Here is a 21,498-nt window from a genome sequence, read left to right on the forward strand (position 1 = left end):
AATGGGCCCTATCTGTTCTTCAGTACATCAGGAAAACAAAACCTACAGCCTGTATTGTTGATGCTAGAAATCCCCATCGCTGTGTTTACGTCAACTCCTTTGGCCTCCAGGTACTAAGCCACTTTTTGATTTTGCTGTAAGTTAAATGTAGCATAAATGTTACCTTTAGCTAACAATCTGGCAGTACTACTCTCTTCATAGCTTCAAAGTAATAATAAAAGAGCTATAAAAGATAATCGGGCTATTCTCTACATAAACAGGAAAAATAAATCCAGAGATTACCTACATTCTTGGCTTAACTACTTTCACCTACACCTGTGAAAAGCAAAAGCACAGTGAGAATCACCGGGTCAGCGAAAAAGCAGTGTAATGTTTGAATGAAATACTGCTACTAATAAAGCTTCAGTATAAGGAAACTCACAGGAAAGTGTAAGAAACAGATTCAGTGCTAGGTTTCATTGCCAGCACACAATATAAATCACCATAAACTGATATACCAAACTATACACACAACATACAGGCAGCATTCAGTAGTCATTATAAGGTTCTAGGTGTGGTTTTTAGCCCTGTTGTGATCAACATTTAGTCTGAGAAATGAAAGCAAAACGTGTGTGTGTGCTGCTGGCAGAATGGCCCCGACTGAGGGAGGCTCCGGAGGAGCAACAGCTGGACTTCTTGGTGCAGTGACAGATGAAGACTGAACTTCAGTGCCAAAAGTAAGTCTTTCACTTCTTACACTTATAAATGTATCTGTTCTGTGTAAATGTGTCTTACAGTTGTGGTGTATAGTTAAAACTGAAAAGGTAGAGTTCACTGCCAGGTTTGTCAGGCTGTGCACACATGGTACCCTAACTGGGCCCTGTCTGGGACTGTTACATCAGGAAAACAAAACCTACAGCATGTTACTATAGAAATAATTAGAAAAATATAAACAAACACATCACAAAAGATATACCTATGTACAGTATGTGCCTTCTAATTATCTAGGGTACTACACTATATTATGTTTTTCTTCAGCAACCTTTAAACATTATCCAACATCAAAATAAACCTAGTAAATTTTAAATCATTGAGGAAAATGTGTGATTTTTGGACTGCAGCAATAAAACTGAATTGACTTTATAACTAAACAGATTAAGTGCAAACCACTAGGTCACATCAACTGTAGACCTAGAAGTAGGTTTGACCAGAGAACAAGTCTGGATGTTTCCCCCTGCAGCCTGTTTGAAAATGTAGTCAAACAAAATGAAGTTAAAAATGTATTCCAAGTCTTAAATCTAGTCTCTCATTTCCAAAATCCCCAAAGTCATTCTGACTAGAGCGCTAAGCATCTCATCTTAGAGACCACCAGTACAGTTAGGTCTTTATAAACAACTTTATTGTCATGTATTACAGTTACAGTAAATGGCATTTGTATCTTCCTCAAACAGGTGGAAAAATCACTCTGTCCTTTTTTTAAGAAATCAGAAATGTAGCATAGGTAGACTGAAGAACTACGCAGTTTTGACAAACCCTGGATAATGTAACGTTGACATCACCTCAGTAATTCAAAGCTAGTTATGGTTCAAGTACAAAATAAACATCCACTCACACACAAACACACACTAGTCAGTGAAAGTCAACACGCAGGCTCAACCAGCGTTGGACAGTTACTTCCCTTAAAAGTGAATGCATGTCAGGAAGCACTGTGTTCGACACTGAACTGTGAACAGAAGGTTTCCAAGGTTTCATTACAATGTGTGTAGCACTGTAAAAAACTGCAAACCTGCAACAACAGTGACTAAAATTTGGGTTGTTTTTTTTAATGCAGATTGTAGCCTAAACTGTCCACCATGCATCAACACTTACTACAGCTTGTGTACGGTGAATAAACCGGTTAGCTTCTTTTCCAAGCCCAGGTTCACTATGAGGACGGCCAGTTAGCCTCTCTCTCACCATGTCTGGGTCTAAATAGAAACTATCCAAGTAAACCTGTGACACCACAGAAATGTGGCTATACACAAAAAGACTATTTAGTAAAAGTGTGGAAGTGACCATAGTACAGAACAAAATAATGCCAACAACTACAGTATCCCCTGTAAGCATGGTAAAAGCTATACCAATGTGTTAACTCATCCTAAATGGTTTGCCAGAAACAGTATGTGTTATCTTTGCTGTATAAATAAGCATCAGTCATTGTATGTTAACATAGTAACAGTGTTGGCAACAATGGGGGGGGGATTATATTAAGCACAAGTGCTGGAAATATTTGATGCCCAGTCCATCAGTAGCAGCCTTGCCATGTTTTTAACTACTCGAGTACTCAAACCAAAAGTTATTTTTCTTATTGATTGATCTTATTAATTTGTTATGTTTAAAGATGAATGTTATGTTATTAGAGCCCGAATGATAATTGCCTTCTTTGACTTAAGCAAATCCAAAGCCATTAAGTATAAACTGGAATGAAAGAAAACAAATCTTCATGTCTGAGGAGCCAAAAATCAGCAAATGTTCTAACATGCAGATTAATTTCTCACCAATCAGCTAAGCCAATAGTTGCAGCACTACAACAGTCACAGTACTGCCCATCTGTCAAAGTGTTTTATGGATTTTCCTTTATACCCAAGAAAATAGCTGGGATGTTCAAGTGTCTGTCAGTAACAGAAGGCAACATGGTTTTAGGTCCCGAGGTCCAGTTTTCTGTGAAAGAAAACCTGTATACACCTGCTGAAGCAACAAGCAAACTGGAATGAAGAAATATTATTATATGTGATAAACCAGGTTATTAACATACCATAAATAATGTTAGAAAGAGTGGCATTGTTATAACTTGGACCTATAACTTTGGTACACTTATTGAAACAAGTTTAAGTACTGTGAGTACTTGAAAACAACGTTAAGGGGAAAGTTAATGCCATTTGGACCCTTTGGAACGCTCAACTGGCTCTGATAAAACAACCCTTGTTTGTTCGAGTCCAACAATTCCCTTTTAAAATCTGTCAGTCATGTACATACCCTTTTTTTAAACTCAGATATGACAATAGCTGGGGCAGTTTCCTCATGATCTGTGGCATGTTGGTACATGGCAGCTATGACCGTTGCTCTTCATCTGTTCATCTGGAATTTGTAATTACATTTTTTGGCCAAGTTCATTTCTCAATCAGGCCACTGTCTTTTAATTTGAAGTAGAAGAACTTCTCCAAGGTGTTGGCACACTTGCAGTACTCGCTGTCTGGAGGATTGTACTCTCGACAGTTGGTGATGATTCGCTGCAGGTCAGCAATAAAAAGCTTCTTGGTCACATAGTATTTGTTCTTGAGTCGCTCTGTCATGGTCTTCAGGTCTGTGGGGACCAAAAAAAGACAACAAATGGTAAAAGTAAATTACTCACAATTTAACTAATAGAGTTTGATGAATAGGGCCTTAAAAATGATCAGTAAGAGGCAAAGTTGAAGAGATAATCACAGACCAATGGGAAAGCGGATGATCTCATAATAATCTGGAGCCTCTGATTTCTTTACAGGTTCCATGAAGGGCCAGGCATCAGGATGAGTCTGTTAAAGACAAAGTCCTTGTTACTCCATTGGTGGGTGTTCCTGTCTGATGTCAACAGGTGACTTATCCAAAAGTGCTATATGTCACAACTGGACTTGCAGCTTCACAGGGGGTTAAATACCTCGCTCTGCACCAGCCAATCAGAACTGAAGATGTTTCTGTGATGACCGGGGAAATGTCTTCACAAACCACAAGCAGGTTCACATGCAACCTATAGCACTTTTGGATCTACCATGACCTGGATGACAGAACCTCCACAGACAGCAGGTGACTTACTTTAATCTGGGCCAGGAGGTTCTTCAGCATGTTGTACAGCACATCAGGGTCCTTCACCTCTTTCCTACAAAACATGTAAAATTGTAAGTAAAAAACAGTGAAAATACAAACAAAACCTACTAAATGAGACTCTTTGCATTGTATCAATTGGTTGAATCATATGTACAAATTGTGTCAGAGCAGGGTCTTCTTTAATACCTAGTAAACAATTTTTTAGAGGTTTTGGTTTGAATAAAGCATTATCTAGTTTTTGGGTTTTTTTTGTTATTACTAAACATGTTTTTTGTAACTAAAACATTTTTAAACTAATAGTTTTGCATACTCATGTTTAAATTCTGTCTTTGTGATGGAGTTTTGTCATAGATTTGAAGTTTATGAACTTTTATTTTGCAGTTTCTGTGGTGAGTATATGTTGGTTATTGACAAATTTTCATCTTTTTTGTCCCTTTGTGGAAAAGAAGATGCATCTAGTTCAGTGGTCTCCAAACCTGGTCCTCGAGAGCTACTGTCCTGTTTGTTTTCTAGATATCCCTGCCATACCCACTGCTGATTACTTAAATCAGGTGTGTTCAGCTACTCAGAAACTGGAAGAACAGAGATAGCTGGAAAACCTGCAGGACAGTAGCTCTCGAGGACCAGGTTTGGAGACCACTGAACTAGATGCATCTTCTTTTCCACAAAGGTGGAGAGACCACTGATCTAGTTTGAGTTGCTTTTTCACTCAGGCTATTACCTGAGCCCCTAATTGTCTGGGGGAATAGTGACGGCACATGAAGATGTTTCGGTCTTTTTTTTTCAATTTTTTTCTTTAACTGTGGTGTAATTCTACTTAATTAGTTTTTAATTTTCATTAAAACCTCCAACCAGCTCAAATATTTCTATGAATATTAAGAAGTGTGATTGAACTTCAGTTCACACAGCCTGTATAACAGACAGCAAAGATGTTAACTTTACAGCTCAGCTTTTTAAATACCAAGTACAGCAGTGATTAAAAAGTGACTGGTAGCTTGTGGTGTTGTAGAATTTGAAAAATGTCGGACTTTTTTTGGCACAACAAATTAGGAAAAAGAATACCTCCCATCCTCTTTCATACATCTCAACACAGTGACTTTTAATTTGTGGGTTTATCTATCTATTCCAGTTATTATTGCAGAGCTTCTAAGCACTGTAACCAACTTAAAAAAAAAAAAAAGACTGGATAAACACAAACAGAACCTTGTTCCAGTCATGATACTCATACACATTACCAGACACAATAAATAAAATCTATATATGAAGTTGATTACCCTTTGTCCTTGTTACTGGGTTTCCACCCTGTCTCTCCTGGAAAAAAAAACAAAACACAAACTAGTAATTATGTCAGTTTTTTTTTTTAATATATATTTTTTACTGTACACAAACAGAACACTTACTTATGCCAGGAATGCTCTCCACTGGGATCTGCCGTACTCCTTCTTTAAAGCAGGTGAGACCTGGGTAAACCTTCCTGATCTGGCTCTGTTTCCTCTCAATCAGTTTCTTAATAATCTGGAATACAATTTCAGGTACATAATGTATTAATAAAAAACAGATTCAAGGCAGCAAACAGATCTGCAAATAATGAGGCAGCCTCATATACCTCCTTCTGCCTTTTAATGATATGAGAGAGTTCAGTGTAGGGGATTCTCGGGTTGAGCTCACACTCCATGAGGGTCGCGCCTTCGTAGTCTTTGATGTATCCCAGGTATCGACTCTTCGGCACTTTGATGTCTTTGGAAAAGCCCTGGGAGGAAAGAAGAAATTACAGAGAGGAAAGATGGAGGGAGAGGGCAGGGGTAGAGTTAAAGTATAGGGTCATGTCTGCAGTACCTGCTTTTTGAAGTAGCCGATGGCGTACTCATCAGCGTAAGTGAGGAAAGAGAGGATGTTGTGTTTGATGTGGTATTCCTTCAGATGGTTCATCAAGTGGGTACCATAGCCCTTACATTCAAAACACCAGAGAGAGGACAATGTGAATATAGTGAATGTTACAATAGGCATCTCAATACTATCTAGTAATGTGAGACGTCATTACATGGTTCAATCAACATTTTTAGTGGTGAAGTTTATAAAATGGTATGATCTATGAGACCATTCCAAATGTAGAAGAGGTAATAAAATATTGGAAAAAAATTTTAAAGCACAAATCACAATGAACATGACTACCAAACTTGTTAACCCATCTGGACCACCTCATCTCCCATGAGAGGAAATGGTTACGTACCTTAACTTGCTCATTGGATGTGACAGCACAGAAAACGATTTCCGTGAAGCCCTGAGTGGGAAACATCCTAAAACAGATGCCTCCAATGACACGGCCATCTTTAATCAGGGCTAGGGTCTTGTGCTTCCTGTGAAAGTTGGAGACATCAGGACACGTGCACACCTCGGAAGGCCATGTGCTAAGAGAACACCTACTTACGGGTCAAACACCAGTCGTGTGATGTACTCTTTGGGCATACGGGGTAACTGATGAGAGAAAACATTCTGCAGGCCCACCAGCCACATCAGGATCTTCTTGTTGGACTTCTGAGAAAGTGAGTTTCCAATGACATGAAACTCTATAATGCCCCGCCTCTCCTCCAGCCTGGCTGTCTCATCACGGGCAGCATTTGGTGTCAGTAGATTGGTCTAGCAAAATAAACAAACCATAATTACTATGGTCTGAATTTGTAACAGAACAACACAGTCCCTTTCCTTAAATGACAAACTATTCACCTCTGGTCCGAGCATAGCAGCAGGGTCAGTGATTGTCATCATGACTTCATTGACCAACTCCATGGGAATGTCTCCCATCACACGGATCCGCTTAGCATCCTCGAGGGTCAGCGCCTCAGGAAGTTTACGCTTCTCTCCTGAACAAACGGCACCATTGCTTGGATCAAAAGACCGAGGTGGCACAGCTAACAATGCTCTCAGAACAATCATTGCTGAATAACAGTAAATGTCACTTTCCCATTTTCAAAACACCCATTTATATTTAGGCACATAGCAACAACTGGATGAGTTCGATGTTAAAAACAAAGAAATTTTACTGCATGAGACATTTTAGAGTCCCAGTTCCACCTCCTGAAAGTATAATGGCAGCAGAATCTGCAGTGCTCACAGACCTGTGATGGGCTCTGCACCTCCACTGTCCATACTGCCCACAGAGGAGATGCTGCTCAGACCTTTGGACAGAGCTGGGGAGCTGGACACTGCAGCAGGACTGATTACTGCAACAAAGACAAATCAAGGCAGAGGTACTACCAACTGTACAACTACACAACAATACTTGCAACAACAGCTAAAGCCACATATGTGTATGTATATAATAATTACAATTATACTTAGATATTTGTATTTGAATATAACATATATTGGCTATATTGCAAGACACAAATACACAAGACTAAAACAATTACAATATTACAATTCATGAATCAAACAATTGGGCATTCATATCTTTTTTACCAGAAAATTGAATTATTTTTATGTCCACATGGAGTGTAAGCGACCTGATTTGAGAGCAGGACTGATTGTTTAAGGCCAAGCAACATCTGAATCTCTTTGTGATCTTGCATTGTCTGATCCCAGCCTACTAAAAAGACAATACCAGAGTGTAGGGCCCTCCTCACCTGTCTGATGTCCCAGCTGCGTGCCATCTGAGGCAGGCATAGTGAAGTCAGCCTCCCAGATGGGGGAATTCTCGCCATAGATTTCCTCCTCCAGCATGGACAGAAACCTGGTGATACACACGTATAAATGTAGAAAAATACAGACGAATCTCATACAACCTGCTTGGATACTACAACTACTATGACGTTTTCCAACACATATCAGTTGAAGTGGATACAGAGCAGTACCTTCAGTAAAGAATGGGATTAAAAAAAAAAAAAAAAGCATCGAGCCACTGAGTCTAAATATTTTCAGCCATTTCTCTGTCATCAAAAATCAAACAATGTTTCTAGAGTCTGCTCTTACTTGGGGAAATGTGTGAGGATGAGTGTGCGTTTCTCTGGCAGCAGTTTATCCTTCTCCACTCTGAACTTCTCCAGCAGCTGACGTCGGGTCACGGTAAAGATGGACTTGAGTAGGCTGCGGCCGAACACCTGAGTGGTTTCATAGCGCGGTAGGCTGTCATTACTCTGAGGGACATGGCAGTAGCACAGCCACCTGTGTGTCATAGGAAAAAAAAAAAAACAACAAAAAAAAAAAACATCTAAGCTATTGAACAAACTTATAACACAATTTGAAACACAACATTAACCAGCATCAGCCTATTAACTAATGAAAAAATAAAAAATAAAAACCTGGTGTAGTCCATTTTGTACGCCGTGCCATCATCTTTCTGGGTGCGCTGGCGATATTGTGTTGGTGTCTCCAGCTTCCAATAATTTAGGCACAAGAGGAACATCTTGGACAGCTCAAACATGGTCTGCCTTTCTTTTGGTGCCAGATGGCTGAACTTATACTGGACAAAATTTAAAACCCCCTTTGAAATAAACGGGAAAACATGATCAGGAATCGATTAAAGAGACAACCTCACATTAATGTTAAACGTGATAAGTTTGTGTTTACAATTTTTTTTTCTACAGATGACGCAAACAAACCACCACCTACTGTCATACCACTAATGCAATACACTACTATATGATGCAATGCAAAACGCTTGACACGAAATTGAGGCATGCAGCTTCAGAGACAGGCAGTGTAGTCATGTTGCATATTTTCATTAGGTGCTAAACAGGTGTGACCTGAAAATGCTTTTAGGTTCATCTTCACCTGTTCGATGTTGGGCTTTTCAAAAGGTGGATTTCCCAGGGGCCCCTCTACAACTGGCTGACTCATTTGCAGGATGCATTTCCTCAGCAGCTAAGGCAAAGAAAGCCAGAATTAACAACGCTGATTGTTAGACAACGACAGATGCCAAACTGGCCTACAAACTATCATGGTACTTATGTTTTACCTTCTACGCTGATGTGAGATGCACTTTGCATACCTTGAACAGGTAGAAGTAGACCTGTTTGGTGTCGGTGTCCTCCTCTTTGTGCACAGACATAAAAAGGTTCTCCACATCCACCACCATCCCCAGCAGTCTGTTAATCTCATCCTCAGACACATTCTCCAGGTGGGACACGTGATCAGCTAAATAAAACATACAGAGGGCTCAGTCACAGCACAAACACGGCAAATGTCAAATGATGTGGGGATTTTGAAGTCACTGGTTTCTGTATTTGCTGGTGGAAGAAATGATGGGGTGGGGGTTGGGGAAGCTGTTTGTACCCAGAGCATGTCCACAGCTGCGGCACGGCTCGCTCAGGCTGGCCGCCTGCTGCTGCAGGTCCATCCGAGTGGCCGATGGTGGATTTGGGTTTTTCCATCCATTGCACTTGCATGTGTCACTGGCCTGGGAATAAGGAACATATGCAGAGACACGAATAAATCGTCACAAACAAAAGGTCAGCTGCTGTTTTCTAACGTCAATGAGCGGCCAAACGACTGAGCTAGCTGCTCGTAAATGCACCTTCAAAGATTCAAAGGGAGTAATACAGCTGGGACAGGAGACCGTCTTACTCACTAGCTGCTAAAGTTAACTACTACATTGGTTCACCGAGACGTCTATTTATGTTTACGTGTTGCTGTTGATTGTTGTGATGAACTTTGGTTAGCCATGCTAGCTACCTTGCATGCGGAGAATACGCCAAGTTTCTCAAGCTTTTTCGCCCGTGGGAAAGCTCGGACTTGGGCTTTCTTCTGACTCGCACGTTGTTGCTGACTAAGCCCTGGTCTGACCGGATCACTATTTCCTGACCCGGAGCCTGTCGCAGCATTGCTGGACCCAGCTGACCCAGTAGTTTGGGCTTGGAGAAGCCGGGATTGCAAGGCCTGCGCCGCCGGGTCCGACATATCCACGCTGCAACGAGACTCTTCCTCTACTCCCGGTTAGCTCATCCGTTGCCTTCAGGGGCTGTCGGAAAAAATAGGATTTATAAATTTGCTCTTTTTTGGCTTTAAACAGATTTGTTAAACAGTCATAAAAACACCGTCATTAACAAGTGATTTAAGACTAGGCACATATCCGCCAGGGCAGCTTACAAACTGTATTAACGCAAAAACATAAAAATAAATATTACGCGACCACTACAAAAGAGGCCTCATCACATCGGAGCGAAATTATCCACAACTATCACAGCACACATTTCCAGTTGTGATATTACGTCTACAACTGACTTTTAAAATATACTACATAAATAAGTTTGACTTCTGTAGGTAACAGTAGCGAAAGGTTTTATTTTGAATGTTTTTGAACCAACCTGCAACTACTTCTTCTTCGCAGGAATTCCCATGATCATCAGTTGCACTTAGCGCCCCTGCCCTCTGGTGGTCACAGTAAGTAAGTACACCAGAGTAGTGACTATTATTAATCATGATTATTAATAATAAACTAAGAAAAAGAAAGTCAGAAGTCAGTAAAGATGACCTCCTTGCAGTAAACACAGAGTGAATTAATATAAAATATCTTTAGGGTAAGTAATGTTAGCCTTGAAAATTACCCCACTGATTCGTGTGAAATAACATGGTTTCTACAAAACGTCGGCCGCCTGCGTCACTGTCTCAGTCCGCATTATTTCCATAGGTGGTGATAATAGTTTATTAATGTGCAATATGTTGTTAAACAGCATACTACCCATGCACTATGAAATTGATTCCAGCAAGCAGCCTGCAATAAAAACAATTATACTACACTATAATCTTTATTTTAGCCTTAAACACTGTATTATATCATCTACAACGACAGGAGCACGGGAAGTACATGTGAAGGCAACACGGTTCACCGGTGGTAATTATAGTTAATGTAGTTTTTGGACTATTTGAGAGCGTTGATCATAGGTATAAACCAAACAGGAGAAACAAATTAATATTTCTATACCAATGATTTCTTTTTTGTGGGTTATTTACATTTTCATTATTCACATGAAGGATGGACTAATTGATTCAGATAAAATCAATTTGATCAAATTTCATACATTTCGCAGAGAACATTCCTGTAAAGTGAATCCAGTCATTTTTGCTTACAAAACCTGTTACATTTAAGTTTTTGGAATAAAATGCTCCAGGCAAAACTGAACCTCCAGTAGGAAAAATACATTACAAAGAATAATGCCCAAAAAGCTAATGTGTGACACACTGCAGAGAGTTGGTTTAAGAATTAAACAATAATTAAAAGCACACATTCCACTTGTGGTTGCCACTAGTTTCATACATGCCTGTACCTGTAGGACTTTATAAATGCATGTAGAGTAGAAATCATCAAACAGGCATACAAAAACAGATACCTTCTCATTGTTTATTCGTAAAATTACATTTTCTTTCCTTTCCTTCTCTACCCATGACCACACCTTCCCCATTATCCCCCACAACAGTTGCTGCTGTGCAGGTATTGTTGTGCTAGTAGTTGATGCCATAACAGAATGACAACACATTGAAAGCAATCCCTCCCTGACGAAGAGCAAAAGAGACGGAAATGAAACAAGAAAGCCAGCCGAAGATAACATCTCAATTCAAAAAGATAGAGACAGAACCAGTGCATTTAATACCACAGAGCTTCAGGGAAAAAAAAGAAATAAAAAAAAAAAATCCATTAGAAAATAATTAAGGTTGACAAAACATCATGTAGAGATTGGGAAGATACTGTTTTGACAATAATTACTGACTGATTATAAACTTGAAAAGTCAGATACAAATACAGCAATATGTTTTCAATACACACCTGTGATTTTGGTCAAGAAAACACATGTTGCTTTGTGTATTTGTCGTTGTACACTGATTCAAAAACATTACATTAATGCTAAAATTACTTATAGGTGACGATGTTAAAGTACTATTTACTGTACATGGTTTGATAACGTGGATGAGTGGTTGTAAAACCTCGAGTCAAGGCTTTGAAATTATACTGAACAGTCAAAAGAAGTTGAAGTTATAATAAAAATGATAATGTAATAATTCAATCTACACAGCTCTACCAAGAAGAAAAGATCTTTCCATCCCTGTTCACCTGTCTCTTCATCCTTTCCAGGAAGCTGAGCAGGACAAGACAGAAACGTGAAAGATTGCTGCACACACCCAGACTGGGGTTTTAATCAGTGTCATGAAACCGTGATGGAAATACTTAAGAAATGTATGGTGTGTGGGAAAGGAGGGGGCAGAAAGGAAAGGGCCCATGAGCCTACTTATATAACTTCCTGTTATTTTTTTTCCTCTCCTCACAAACAGATAAACAAAGGTGAGCGAAATGGGCCTGTTAAGTGCCAATAGTCAAGACTGAGCTTTTTTTTTTTTTTTTCTTTTTCGTTTTTCTTTTTTTTAAACCTTCCATGAGTGGGACATTTTCCCCTAAGGTGATGTCAAGTGTCCATCATCAAGAGAGGTCATGGATTGGCAAGTCCTGGAGTTAAAACATGATTCTGTGAATAAGCTTGTGGGTTGAATTCTTGGTCTGTTGATTGCTTCGTTAGTTGGAACCATCACTGGGGTCTGGCAGTTTACTGGCCAGTGGACTCTCATTTGCCAAACAGATTAACTGGTGCTGTGTTTCTTGTGGGGTTAGTTGGTCCGAGCACGGTTCGGTCTGACCAATGGGACATTGTTTGACAGCTGGCTAATATCTGGTTGGGTTGATCGAAGCTGTGGATTGATTGGATCAGCTGACTCATTGTTTTAGTTAGTTCCCACCCCCACAGCATTGGCCACTTCTGCCCTGTGGGGCTGCTTCCTGCAGGTCCACGCCGCCTCTGGCTCGTCCTCCAGCACCTGCTCCACCCTGAGGCTCATTCTTAGGAAGCTTCTTGGCTATTGTGGAGGAGGAGTATGATGAATTAATTTCTGTACTGTGGTTACATGAACATAAGGATGCAATGAATTACTATTGCCATAATTGATTCTTCTACCAGTTATTTTCTTAATAGTTTCAGCCCAGTAATGCAATTTACTGTAATTTATCATATTATTCTGTCAACATTCACTGATGGTAGCTTTTCATATTCTTTCATCTTCTGCTCTGGGAAAATATATTGATCACTTTCACCATGTCCTGATATTTTATAATCTAAATGGCAGATTAATTTGATAAACATCTTCAGTGACAGTTCAGTACAGAAAACCAATTTGATGAATTGCTTGATTCAGCTCTATGTGACACTGAAATGTGTTCCTGTCTGTGCTGAGTATCACTTACCTATAGCCATAAAAATCTCATTGACATTCATAGCAGTCTTGGCTGAAGTCTCCATGAAGAGCAAACTGTTGTCATCTGCATATGCTTGTGCTTCCTAAAGAAATAAACCCAAAGCATCTTATAGTTATATCTTTATTTATTCATTTATTGAAGAATTGAAATAAAGACCTAGAAGCTTCAGACTGTGAAACAGCGACTTTACCTGGAAATCTACAGTTCTCTTGTTGGCCAGGTCTGCTTTGTTCCCTGCCAAAGCAATAACAATATTTGGGCTGGCTTGTCGTTGGAGCTCCTTCACCCAGTTCTTTGCACGTGTGAATGTGTCCTTTAAAAAAAAAAAAAAAAAAAAAAAAAAAAAATACAATAAAGCACAATCGTGGTCATGTAATAATCATGTGCCTTTAAGCTTTAAATTACAGGTGCAAGTTGCAAATGAGACATTTGACTGTAAGAGTTAAAGAGAGCAAAGGTATGTAGCTGTCTGCTGGATGAGGCAATCATCAACACAGGCTGGTTGACAAAGGTCAGCAAACAAATGACATAAGACTTTATTCAGCTGATGTCCTACCACAGTCCATGTAACTTACTGTGTTGGTGATATCGTAGACAACAATGGCGGCCTGGGCTCCTCTGTAGTACATAGGTGCCAAGCTGTGATACCGTTCCTGTCCTGCAGTGTCCCAGATCTCAAACTTGACTGTTGTATCATCCAAACATACCGTCTGTGTGAGGAAGGCAGCTGGGGAATAAGATAATTAAGTAAATCATAGCTCTTAAGCCGTTTTCACTGACAGGCTTGTAGAAAGGGCTGGACTTTCACAATGAAGATTTTAATTTAATTTGAGGAGGTAAGATGCTAGATCGACCACATAAAAGGGTCTCAAACATACAGCAGTAGCCACTCTCAGGTTTTACAAACAACATGTCAGGAAGAACAAAATACACAACAACTCCACAACATACTCTAGCGTCTGTAGGGCTGAAGGAGGCACAGCTGCATTCACCTCGCTTACTCAGCCGATTGTCACATGACAGAGGAAACGGAGCGCTACTCACCAACAAAGCACATACTTTAAAGCTTTGTAATCTCTGACTAGGCATGCAGCTGACCACAAGTTCAGTAGAATCAAAAATGCTGACTCCTGTTGAGCTGTTGGTTAATGTAAGCACTAAGCATCCTGTCTCCATATCCCTAAGCCCTATTACTCATAAGACACCAAGAGAAAAGAAAAAAAGACCTGACAGAAGAAGTTTGTGCCTGTACATTGGTTAATGTTTTCAGAGCATTATACCTGATTACACCAGGCCACAGTTTGCCAATAAGGCCAATCTAAATTGTAGTTGTTTTTCCACGATTCATCATTCGTTCCTTTACATTAAACAAAACTAATATGTGGGTTTTGGATTGTTATTCAAAGATAAAGATAAATAAACCTTGATCTCTAAGACCCCTGATCTCCAGATAACAGACTTTTTAGACCTCTTGTAGCACTGTGGAAATGTTTTTCTATTCATTTTATTTATGCTGTGCACATGCATGAAGAGGCACGTGCACATGCATGAAGCAATGCACAGTACTATGATTAACAGGTGGCTCTAACATGCCAAGAAATGCTGCAATGTGCTGGCAGAGGCAGAGTAGAAGTAGTAGACAAATGAGCAAACATGGATATTAGCAATGCAGGATGCCCACTAAAACTTCCACTGTTGTTTTCTAGCTGGACTGGGAATTTGCACAACTTAGTTAAAAGTTTAGTAATCCCCAGGCTGAAGTCACCATAACAGAAAAACATATTTAAACCTACCACTGTATACATTTTCAAAGTCAGATAGATTATCATATTCTTGCTTTAAATGCTTTAAAACTAAGCTTTGATCAGCTTCACTCATCTACAAGAGGTCCAGGAAATCCCCATTGTTGTCTCAATTCCTTCCTGTTTCAAGTAACCTCACTACTCTACTGCCTGAAAACTGGTTTGACATAATCTTCTGTTCATTTTAATCTTATTACTCTCAAAAGAAGTATATTAAGAAATGTAATTTGTTTCTGCAAAATCAATATCTGTGTCTGCCTTGTGTGAGGAGCTGAGTGGCTCATGGGAGAGTCAGGTGATCAGCTGCCAAAGAACTGGTTCTGCCACTCCTCCTGCACAGCCTCTGACAACAGAGAAGATTAAGATGTGCAAACAAGCAGTTCCTCTGTACTGGCAAGGACATGTTTTTTTTGCTACTTTAGTGCTGATGGTTTTACACAGACATGTTAAGTGTAAAAGAACATAACAGCACAATTCAGACTCTGTAGAAAACCCTAATGCATTCATGACCATTATAGTATTGCCCCTAAATAAACAAGGGTTAGTGGTTGTGTAATAAGGCATGAAACCTATTACTAATTTCAGAGGTAGACATACCAGACATGATTTATGCTGTACCAACTACACAGATTGACTGTACACAAAGTCGAGATAGCAGGCAAAATACTGTCTTGTCCTTGACTGCCTACGTTAATAGAGATTTGTAGCTATGATACCAATAAAGCATGATTCAGGCCAGAGACAATTCTGAGGAAAAAAAAAAAAGCAAAAAACACCCCACCTCCGATGGTGCTCTCCTGGTACTCATGGAACTGGCCTTTGACAAAGCGCAGCACCAAGCTGGACTTTCCCACCGCCGATTCCCCCAGCAGCACTAGCTTAAACTGGCAGATTTTGTTGCTTGCGGCAGTGCCATTGGTCCGTGCTGGTGCACCACGACCAGTCATAGTGCAGTGTTGGAAACTGGGAGAAGGAAGGAGAATCTGGGCGAAAGGGGAAGAAGTCCAGTTGACTTTACGCTTGGTGCAAATTCACGTCAGACAGGTAGATGAGCCAAACGAAGAGGAGACCTCACCAGTGGGAGCTGCAAAACACAAGGCAGAGTTTATTATTTTACCATAGTTTAGTTTAATTGCTCAAAAGAACATGCATAATAAACTATTAAAATGATGTGGGCCTGGAAGATTGAAGGTGAAAATGTTCAGGGTGATGTCTGAATGTAACACATTTAAAGTAGTGTCTACATATACCACAGAAATTAGAGTGAGACCATACCAAACTCCCCCCTCCCCCTATAGCTTGAGGTCATTACATCTGTTCCTGTGACTCATCTCTTAACAGATATATGGCTGCAGTTTTTCTTTTTTTGCAATTTATTACAAGGACTAAACTTGAACAAAAAAAGTCTAAATGTTTTGACTCAGCACTGTAGGCAGATGACAATCGGATCTAAGAGGAGTCTGTAACACAAACACTAACCTAGAAAATTGAAACTTTTCCAATGTTTCATCCAGTCTAATTTGGCACCAATGATCTACACAGTTATAGACATGCCACTCGCTGGGTTGTTCTCTTTACTCTGGCTTGTCTTTGACTACCTGAAACCTTGCCTGATCTCTTCTCAGTTGTGTGATACACATGAGGTCAGCCAGCTTCTGCTTGGTCAAAAGACAGGAAACACAACTTGACTCAAAGCAGGAAGTGAAGATTGCAGAAGACATTTTACTGCTGAGCACATTAAAACTGGCCTCAGGGATGGCCTCGGCTTTGTCACTGGAACGATTTTGTGTAGAAACACAGTGTGAACCCAAAACAAGCAGAAAGAGAAGCATAATGTCAAGAAAAAAACAAGTAAAGACATTACTGCTTATAGTCTATGAGGTGTGGTTATGCAAGGCTTTCCCCCAGCCCACTGCTGAGCCAGGCTTAATCTTAAGCATGTGACAGGAGACTGTGGATGGCTCTGTCCATGAAATATTCAACTGGCATATTTAATTTGACACTGTACCAACCATGCTATATAGATCCATTACATTCCCTGATTTCTACTGTGCAGGTTTACATCTACCATTATTTTTATCACATTAGTTTCATGTAGTATTCACAGCTACAGAGTGTCGCAAGCTATAAAAACCCACCACCTCCTGTTTTCAGCTCTCACTAAAACAAGCTGGCTATAACACACTACATCTTCTCTAGGTGTCACTGGACTGAAATCAGACACACACACACTAACAAGGCCTTAAACAGCAGAGGGAATCCTTCACAACAGCTCTCGCCTGTTCACATTCCTCACCACAGGATGCAAAGAGAAGGTGGGTTTAATGGACTGCATTTGTGGGGAAAAGAACTACAAAACACTGACATCTACAAATCCAAGTTTAATAAAGGTTGGCAGTGATAATTCTTCAAAATGTAAATTTGCCAACAGAAACTGCTAATTTGAAAGGTTTGCATAAGACGTGGAAGATAAAGCTATATCAACAAAAAGCCTTAGAAAAATGTATTTGTCAAATCACAATAAAAATGCTATTTGTGTCTATTATTTTCTGGGCACTGCAAAATACTGTGCTGCTGCCATTCATGCAGGAGGAATATAATGAAGACAGGTTTCAGAGACACAAAGAACAGCCTGTGTGTGTCCAGGCTGAAGATGTGTCTTTACTACTAACAGATATCGCAGAATACGGCATCCAGCAGCAGAAGAATCACTCCTCTGCACACAGTCTGCAACCTGCTCTGAGATCATGTAGTAAGAGTTTAGTGCCAAAACACTAAACCAATGCTTAGTCACAAAGTACTGCGCAAAAGGTATTTGCAGGCTCTACACAGACACAGACTGACACACATCTTAAGCAGCCTGCGACGGATGCTTTGATGATGCCCTAATGGGCTCTGAAGACCTCCACAGGGAAGTGGGTCAGAGAGAAAGAGTGGGACATGGGTCAGTGTAAGGGGGAGGAGAAAAAAAAAGCCAGGAAGAGAGAGCAGAGCCTGTGAAATATTCATCATGGCCTCCTCTAAGCTCTGCTGCCAGCATGATATCCACCCACAGCAGGGACTGCACTGCACTGAACACCTAACTCTGAGAATGTGTCCACAGATTAAATACCAGTATGGATACATGGAACCCATTTATGGCCATGTTACAGTCAAACCCCGCATAAAAACTGAACAAAAATGAGATTTGCATAATATGCCTATTAATAACCACTGTTCACTTTATGATAGCACATGCGTTGGATTCTCACAGTCAAATCATGATTCCCTTCCTCGGTGTTGTACTGTCACATGTTTAGTTAGCTGCATAAAAAGCAATTATGGACTGCAATATAACTTTGTACTACGTCAAATATGTCTGTTTAGGATTCTGCCCATTAGACGAGTTATCTCTGCCTGCGGACTAACTGTCATCTGTGCTGTCTAGTGCTTTTTGCCTTATTAATTTATAAAGGTTGACTGGCCAAAGAAAAGTATATATATGATTGGTTTAATTTTATCTTTTAGCTGTCTTATGTGCTCTTTGTTATACATTTTATACTCACCCTGATGAAGGCTATAAGTCAAAATGTGCCAGCTCTACAAAGAAGCTGCTTCTTTACACAAAGCACTGCTGGAGTTTATAGTTCTTATACTGACTCCCTTGCTCCAAGCAATTTGTTAGTGGGTGAGGTTGCATCAGGAACCTAAACTGCACTGCAATATTACTCATTAATGACAGTTATAAAGTAATGTTACATCTCAATGTGATAAAAGTTCAGGTTCAAATATTCACTGTACTACAATGTCAGGAATGTGCTCATAGGGACCTCCTGTGTGTTTGTCTCCTCCAGTTTCCAAGAGAAGGAGCATTTCATATTTCATGTCCTACATGACATTTTCCACAGTGGCCTTTGGCAAAGAAGTGTGTTGTGGCATAAATATGTGCATTTTAGAGACCTAATTTTGCAGTAATTACATAAAAAAGAAAAATACCTGGTTGTTGGGTTTTTTTTTTTTTTTTTTTTTACACATTACAAGATGATTTTTGTTCAGGGAACTCAGTGTGTGAACAGGGGATGAAAAAAAAGTGAACTCCTTCTCCCTTTCCATGTAAGTAGTAGCAGTAACCTCTAATGCTGGTGTCACTATACCAGTTAGAAGAAAACAAGCAGGGACTTGTGCTGTTAACTTCATTTAAAGGGTGGTGTCCTGGAAGAACTGGTGCTGTCTGATAATGAGGGGCTGCATCACCATCCTCCTTTTGTCTATTATACCAAATGGTCAAACTCTTGCCTGGAAGTAGCAAATTTCAGGTAGAGCAAAACCCTGTATTCAACTACACAAGGGCAAAAAGCTTTCACAGGTGAGTTTCTGCCCCAGGTCAACAACACAGATACAGCAGCAGAACAACCTATAAGATCTCAAATGAAGAATTTCTCACAAAAAGTGAATCATCCAAGGATAACATACCCAAAACTGGCATCATCAAGTGAAATCACAGTCGGCAAAATAAAAAAGCAACCAATTAGTATAAAAATATTTACCCACTAACCATGAGTATATACAGGTAGTTCTTAAAGATACCAAGTTACAAAGTTGATCACTATGAGAAAAGTCTTATATGTTGCTTTTGAAAAAGCAAAGAGTACTGTTACAAATGATTCCTATGTGCATGAAAAACTGTATGCAAATACTGTTTCACATGAGCGGCAATGAAAATAAAATCCTTTCTGCACCTCATAACTCACAAAGCCACATAAAACATGTTTTGCAAACTGTTTTTGGTAAGTGATCAGATCAAAAGCTTCAAGTTCTGCTCTCATTTGCAGATAGAAAAAACATAAGCTAGGCCAAACTTGAGTATTCACTTCACAACAGACTTCAGGTAACTCATTCTAGCTCTCAGTCCAACAGTTCTGTCTTTCAACTTCAGACAGTGCTGAAACATAGGCCAAGTAAGAAAAGTGAGGCATGTGTACAGTGTGGGAAATAAATTTCTTTAATCAGGACTGGTTTCTTGATGCGTCACCATTTTAGAAGGACAAAGTCCATACACCATAAACATAACAAGAGCTCAAGTGAGCATATCTGTAAATCCCCTCTTTGTCTCAAAGGTCCAAGCTGAGCTTCCTTCATAAAGCCATAAAAAAGAGCGCTGCAGACACATGCATATGTGAATACATTTGCTAGAAAATGCATGGAGACACGTGCAAACACAAAACCTCAATGAGGTGAATGGGCAGAATTACAACAAATACCATCAGCAGTAACGCCATGTTTATGAGATTTAATGTGACAGCACTGCTGAAAGTACAAGAGAAGCTGTGATACGTATTTACCTGAGATCAGGCCCTGGGTTAAAGCTTCAAGGCAAATGTGGAAATTGCTAAATCAAACAGATGCATTTGGCATTACAAAAGAGGAATACAGTTGTCAGTGCAGCCTATTAAAAAGATCTAGACTTAAGCAAATCAAATTGTTTATGGCTGGATGGTAAAACCTCAGTCTCAGACTTTTCACATTATTTCTAATGTGACACAGTCAAAGTCAAAGCATGTTACAGATCTTGTCGATTACACTCATTTATAGTTAAGCTGCAGCTATTTCCAAGGTTACTTCTGTCAGTCTGTAACCACCTTTAAAATCTTAATGTTTATCTGTTTTAGCTCTTTACCGTCACACACACTTAGTTACTGTTGTAGACAAAATACCGGCGCTAACCACAATGTAATGTAACGTTAGCTATTACGTTACTGGCTGTAGGGAAAGTAGTGTTGTGTTAGCTAACGTGGTAAACTAAAACAACCTTTAAAGCTATGGTTAACTTAGTTAGCACGACGTTATTGCTGATTTGTAGTTTGTCAACTATCAGTCTCGTTAGCTAACGTCAGGCTAGCTGCGACAGCCAAGTCCCGAAAACGTCATTAGACAACTTTCCTCTGCTCGGCCCCAAAGCCTCGGCTGTTTAATATTTGACAAACCCTGCTGGTCTGGGCTGTTATTGTTCCTGCTGCTGGTATAAACCGACAACAAATGCTTGTCAGCAGCAGCCGTGCCGACGCTTTTGGAGCATTTTGTGCTGTGGCACAGAGCTACGAGCTCTTAGCCTCCACTGAGCCAGTCTGATGGACATTTCGTCTGAACCCGGACTTGGCTCATCGGCGGAGCGAGATTGGACACAGGGGGTTAAAATACGGTTAACAGCTCGCTGGTACAAAGGTCCAACGTGTGTATCTCTGCAGACCAGTGTTTGATAATTTTAAGTTGTTTAACTTACAATACTTTTTCCTCTCTCGCTGGTGTCATCGGCGGTGGCAGCAACGGCGACGGTCTTCTTCTTCTTCTTCTTCTTCTACTTCTACTTGGGCTCCGGCCTTCCCTTCCGGTTAGCGAATTTTCCGGGAACCTCCCACTTGTGTCAGCTGCTGTGACCGATGACAACGACAACAACAACACAAAGAGCACAGTCTGCAGCCGGGGGATAGTTACATCCTTTGGACTCACGTCATGCTCTTTATTGCGCCAGTGCCCGCAGCTGTGCTATGAAGATCATTTAATTGCGCCACTTATTGACTAATGTGGTGCTATTTCTTTTTGGTATTAGTTGAATATATCTGCGATTTTATATTTTGAAAGATCAGATCTGACAGCTTGGCT

At 40.1% G+C, this 21,498-nt stretch overlaps 2 protein-coding genes and 1 long non-coding RNA gene across 5 annotated transcripts; 1 reads left to right on the forward strand and 2 right to left on the reverse strand.

Moving 5' to 3' along the window:
• Positions 1–22: 22 nt before the first annotated feature.
• On the forward strand, positions 23–4,061 carry LOC113140517 (uncharacterized). Of its 3 annotated transcripts, none has more exons than XR_003296655.2 (4): positions 23–110; positions 629–716; positions 3,166–3,320; positions 3,447–4,061. It is a non-coding gene; the product is annotated as an uncharacterized LOC113140517 (long non-coding RNA). The 3 variants fall into 3 exon arrangements; XR_003296657.2 differs by having other exon boundaries at positions 3,169–3,320; XR_003296656.2 differs by lacking the exon at positions 3,166–3,320 and having other exon boundaries at positions 3,503–4,061.
• Positions 1,362–9,902, reverse strand: kat2a (K(lysine) acetyltransferase 2A). The gene is made up of 18 exons (XM_026324362.2): positions 9,493–9,902; positions 9,094–9,217; positions 8,810–8,955; positions 8,593–8,682; positions 8,121–8,302; positions 7,792–7,983; positions 7,446–7,552; positions 6,939–7,043; positions 6,547–6,683; positions 6,251–6,459; positions 6,053–6,179; positions 5,659–5,769; positions 5,429–5,572; positions 5,223–5,337; positions 5,097–5,133; positions 3,811–3,874; positions 3,449–3,533; positions 1,362–3,322 (listed from the first exon to the last, which is right to left on the reverse strand). Exons 1-18 carry the CDS (start codon positions 9,715–9,717, stop codon positions 3,129–3,131), a joined length of 2,394 nt encoding a protein of 797 aa, XP_026180147.1. The 5' UTR covers positions 9,718–9,902; the 3' UTR covers positions 1,362–3,128.
• Positions 9,903–11,144: 1,242 nt separating this feature from the next.
• Positions 11,145–21,261, reverse strand: rab5c (RAB5C, member RAS oncogene family). Its single transcript, XM_026325224.1, has 6 exons — positions 21,119–21,261; positions 15,641–15,943; positions 13,633–13,784; positions 13,248–13,370; positions 13,046–13,139; positions 11,145–12,660 (listed from the first exon to the last, which is right to left on the reverse strand). Exons 2-6 carry the CDS (start codon positions 15,804–15,806, stop codon positions 12,533–12,535), a joined length of 663 nt encoding a protein of 220 aa, XP_026181009.1. The 5' UTR covers positions 15,807–15,943; positions 21,119–21,261; the 3' UTR covers positions 11,145–12,532.
• Between the last annotated feature and the right edge of the window lie 237 nt (positions 21,262–21,498).

Source organism: Mastacembelus armatus, chromosome 8 (genome assembly GCF_900324485.2).
Source record: "Mastacembelus armatus chromosome 8, fMasArm1.2, whole genome shotgun sequence".
NCBI lineage: Eukaryota > Metazoa > Chordata > Actinopteri > Synbranchiformes > Mastacembelidae > Mastacembelus > Mastacembelus armatus.

What these genes read in the sequence shown, in the direction of transcription:
- kat2a (XM_026324362.2), bottom strand. Translation starts at nt 9,717, where the DNA reads ATGTCGGACCCGGCGGCGCAGGCCTTGCAATCCCGGCTTCTCCAAGCC. An exon ending in AAAAGCCCAACATCGAACAG is followed by an intron (nt 8,303 to 8,592) that starts GTGAAGATGAAC and finishes TTTATTTCAAAG; the next exon opens with GGGGTTTTAAATTTTGTCCA. An exon ending in AGGTGCAGAGCCCATCACAG is followed by an intron (nt 6,684 to 6,938) that starts GTCTGTGAGCAC and finishes CCGTTTGTTCAG; the next exon opens with GAGAGAAGCGTAAACTTCCT.
- rab5c (XM_026325224.1), bottom strand. Translation starts at nt 15,806, where the DNA reads ATGACTGGTCGTGGTGCACCAGCACGGACCAATGGCACTGCCGCAAGC. An exon ending in TCTACGATATCACCAACACA is followed by an intron (nt 13,371 to 13,632) that starts GTAAGTTACATG and finishes TTTTTTTTAAAG; the next exon opens with GACACATTCACACGTGCAAA. An exon ending in AGAGAACTGTAGATTTCCAG is followed by an intron (nt 13,140 to 13,247) that starts GTAAAGTCGCTG and finishes TTATTTCTTTAG; the next exon opens with GAAGCACAAGCATATGCAGA.